The following is a 2,681-nucleotide window of genomic DNA, read 5'->3' as shown; positions in this document are numbered from 1 at the left end:
AAAATAAATTTATATGATAGTTTTTTAGAACATAATCTAATAATTTTTTTGAATAAAATTATAATTCAACTTATACATCTTAAATATTGATAAGAGTAATGAAAATAAAACTTCAAAGTAACAATTTTATCCTAAAATTTTATATAAATATAATTCTAAACTAATTTTTTTATCGTATAAAGTTTATTTAAATATATCCAATGTGGCGCGACATTTGACATTTGGTGAAAAGTTGGAATGCCAAATGTCGCTGCCTCGTGGCTAGTTAAAAGTTTAGTTTCATATATTAATTATATGATATGATATTATTTAATTAATATTGATGATTGGGGTTTATGGTTAAAAATAAAAATAAAAAAAAAGGGGAAAAAAAAAAGAACATAAGTAGTAATAAAAATGAAGTTAGCCTGATTCAAAAAAAATAAAATAAATAAATAAATAAAAGTTAGCCAAAAAGGAATGTTGTACTTAATTTAGGGGGTTCTGTTCAGTTCGTTGGTACCTGGTAGTTAGTTTTTCCGCCTCTTCACATTTGGTACTTCTATAAAAACCCCTCAAATCATCAAAACTCAAACAAAGAAATTGACTTAATTACACTGTCCAAAGCTCCAAACACTCCACAACTCAATCAATCCCTCATTTTTCTTACTCTTAACAACAACATGAGAGCTGCTTCTAACTCTCTGGTTATAAATCAAAGCGAGAGCACGATAACCTGACACCGTGTCACGTGGCCAGAAGACATGAAGTAAAATCCAGACTTATGGACGGAGGTATTCTGAAGCTGCCGATGAAAACACTAGTACGATTACGAGACGTCTGCAAATCTTGGCGTTCAATTATCGATTCCCCTGATTTCATTACAGAACACTGTGAAAATTTCAAGAAGAATCAGTTACTGTTGGTTGAAAGAAATAGGTCTTTACGATTAGGATACTCAGGACAAGCAATCAGAGTTGTTAATAAACACACATTTGAGGAAATTTCTCTAATTACTAAGGTATCAGAAAAGTGCAAGATTTGGGGTGTTTTTGATGGTTTGTTTTTGTACCAAGATTATGATGTTACAATGTATTCGTCGTTGAAGATATGGAATCCCTGTGTTGGAAAATCTTGGAAACTTCCAGATCCTCCTAAGCCACTTCCTCGGCTGCTCGGCCAAGGTGACGACAAATTAGTTCTGGGGTTTGATCGTTATAGTAAAGATTACAAGGTGGTTGCATTTAAAAGAAAGGATGGTGTCATTGTTAAGAAGTTATCGTCATAGATCGCTGTTTATTCCCGTAATAATCGCCTTTAGAAGATCAAGACTGTAACACCCCAATAATTCTCTCTTTAAACCTGTGATTAACCTGAACAATATTCAAGAGAATTACTGACGTGCTACGACCACGTGTTCAAACGTTAAGGCTATATCAGAAATTGGCAGCGGAAAAACTAAATCAGTTTTAAATAAGTTATAAAACCAACAAACAAAACCAAATTAAGTCTTACAACTTGGAACCATTAAGGCCCTTATTCAAAACTCAAACCAATAGAAGTAGTATAAAAGTGAAATTGAGTTTAAACAACTTCAAAAGTAAACAGCAATAAAAATGAGAAAAGCAACCAACACTCCACTCAAGATCCCACCACCTAGATACGAATGCTGCAAGTGTAGGAACCTGTGGTTATTCAGCTCCCGAATATTACAAATGTAAACATTGGATCGTCACAGGGTCATTGAAAGCTGAAGGCCATGATCAAAGAAAGACACACAAAGCACGCAATCAGCAAAGCTGAGTACATACAAGCTGTGAAACATAATAAGAAATCCCTAGCATGGTACTAATAATCAATCATCACACATTATTAATTTGTAGACTCAACACCCGACTCAGCTATCAATTTACTAAGACTTCACTATTTAAAAGTAGCTAACTCATCATTTTTATTCATTGGATTAAGCAATAGACAAGGTTGTCTAACCCATGCTCCATTTGGAACATCAATAAAAGAAAACCCCATGCCTCCTTTCGGAAACATCAATAAAACATCCAACGACCACGGGCGCGACTCCGTGACCGTAGCTAGTATGAGATCTCATCTAAGTCCTAGTTTTTGAAAAGTATTTAAAATAAGAGACTCGTAGATCAGACGGCCTCAAGAAAAGTGCACGACTAATACCCCGTGTACCCCAACCCCTGATTGTCATTACTCCAGATGTGCACAAATCCAGAGTTTTGTTGCTCATCCATCTTGCACTTTACGTGATTTACAAGTTTAGACTTGGTGATGACTCATTTGCAAACAACTCAATCAATCCAATATCAATTCAATCAAGTAAAGCAAACTTCCAATTTCAATTCTTGATTTATTAGTGACAAGCAACATTTATTATCTAATCCTTTAACTACCTCGGTGTATAAACACCTTGAGTGCATAAGGCACCCCACAAACTTAACCTCGTCATATAAGACTTAAATTTCCTCCTTTACTCATTCTATCTCCATGATCATGAACGAGTAATAAATGAATCATTTCACCAATCACATACCTTTGCCTCTAAGCGCATCTTGCATACTTAGAGCTTAAACAATACTTCCAATATAGAATAGTGCACAACATACGGAATTCACAATGTATAACCAAACAATTTAGCCCAATCTTCTCTATACATGATACTAAGTTCTCGATCCGTC

General features: G+C 34.5%; 1 protein-coding gene across 1 annotated transcript; it reads left to right on the top strand.

The window, feature by feature from the left end:
- Nucleotides 1–763: 763 nt before the first annotated feature.
- On the top strand, nt 764–1,267 carry LOC145577944 (F-box/kelch-repeat protein At3g23880-like). Its single transcript, XM_081635360.1, has one exon. The coding sequence runs from the start codon at nt 764–766 to the stop codon at nt 1,265–1,267; it is 504 nt and encodes a 167-aa protein (XP_081491486.1).
- Nucleotides 1,268–2,681: the final 1,414 nt, after the last annotated feature.

This window comes from Chenopodium album, chromosome 14 (genome assembly GCF_948465745.1).
Source record: "Chenopodium album chromosome 14, dcCheAlbu1.1, whole genome shotgun sequence".
Taxonomy (NCBI): domain Eukaryota; kingdom Viridiplantae; phylum Streptophyta; class Magnoliopsida; order Caryophyllales; family Amaranthaceae; genus Chenopodium; species Chenopodium album.
Note: the sequence above shows the minus strand (reverse complement) of the source record. Positions and strands in the feature narration are given on the sequence as shown.

Coding starts and splice junctions, on each gene's coding strand:
- LOC145577944 (XM_081635360.1), top strand. CDS start 764: ATGGACGGAGGTATTCTGAAGCTGCCGATGAAAACACTAGTACGATTA.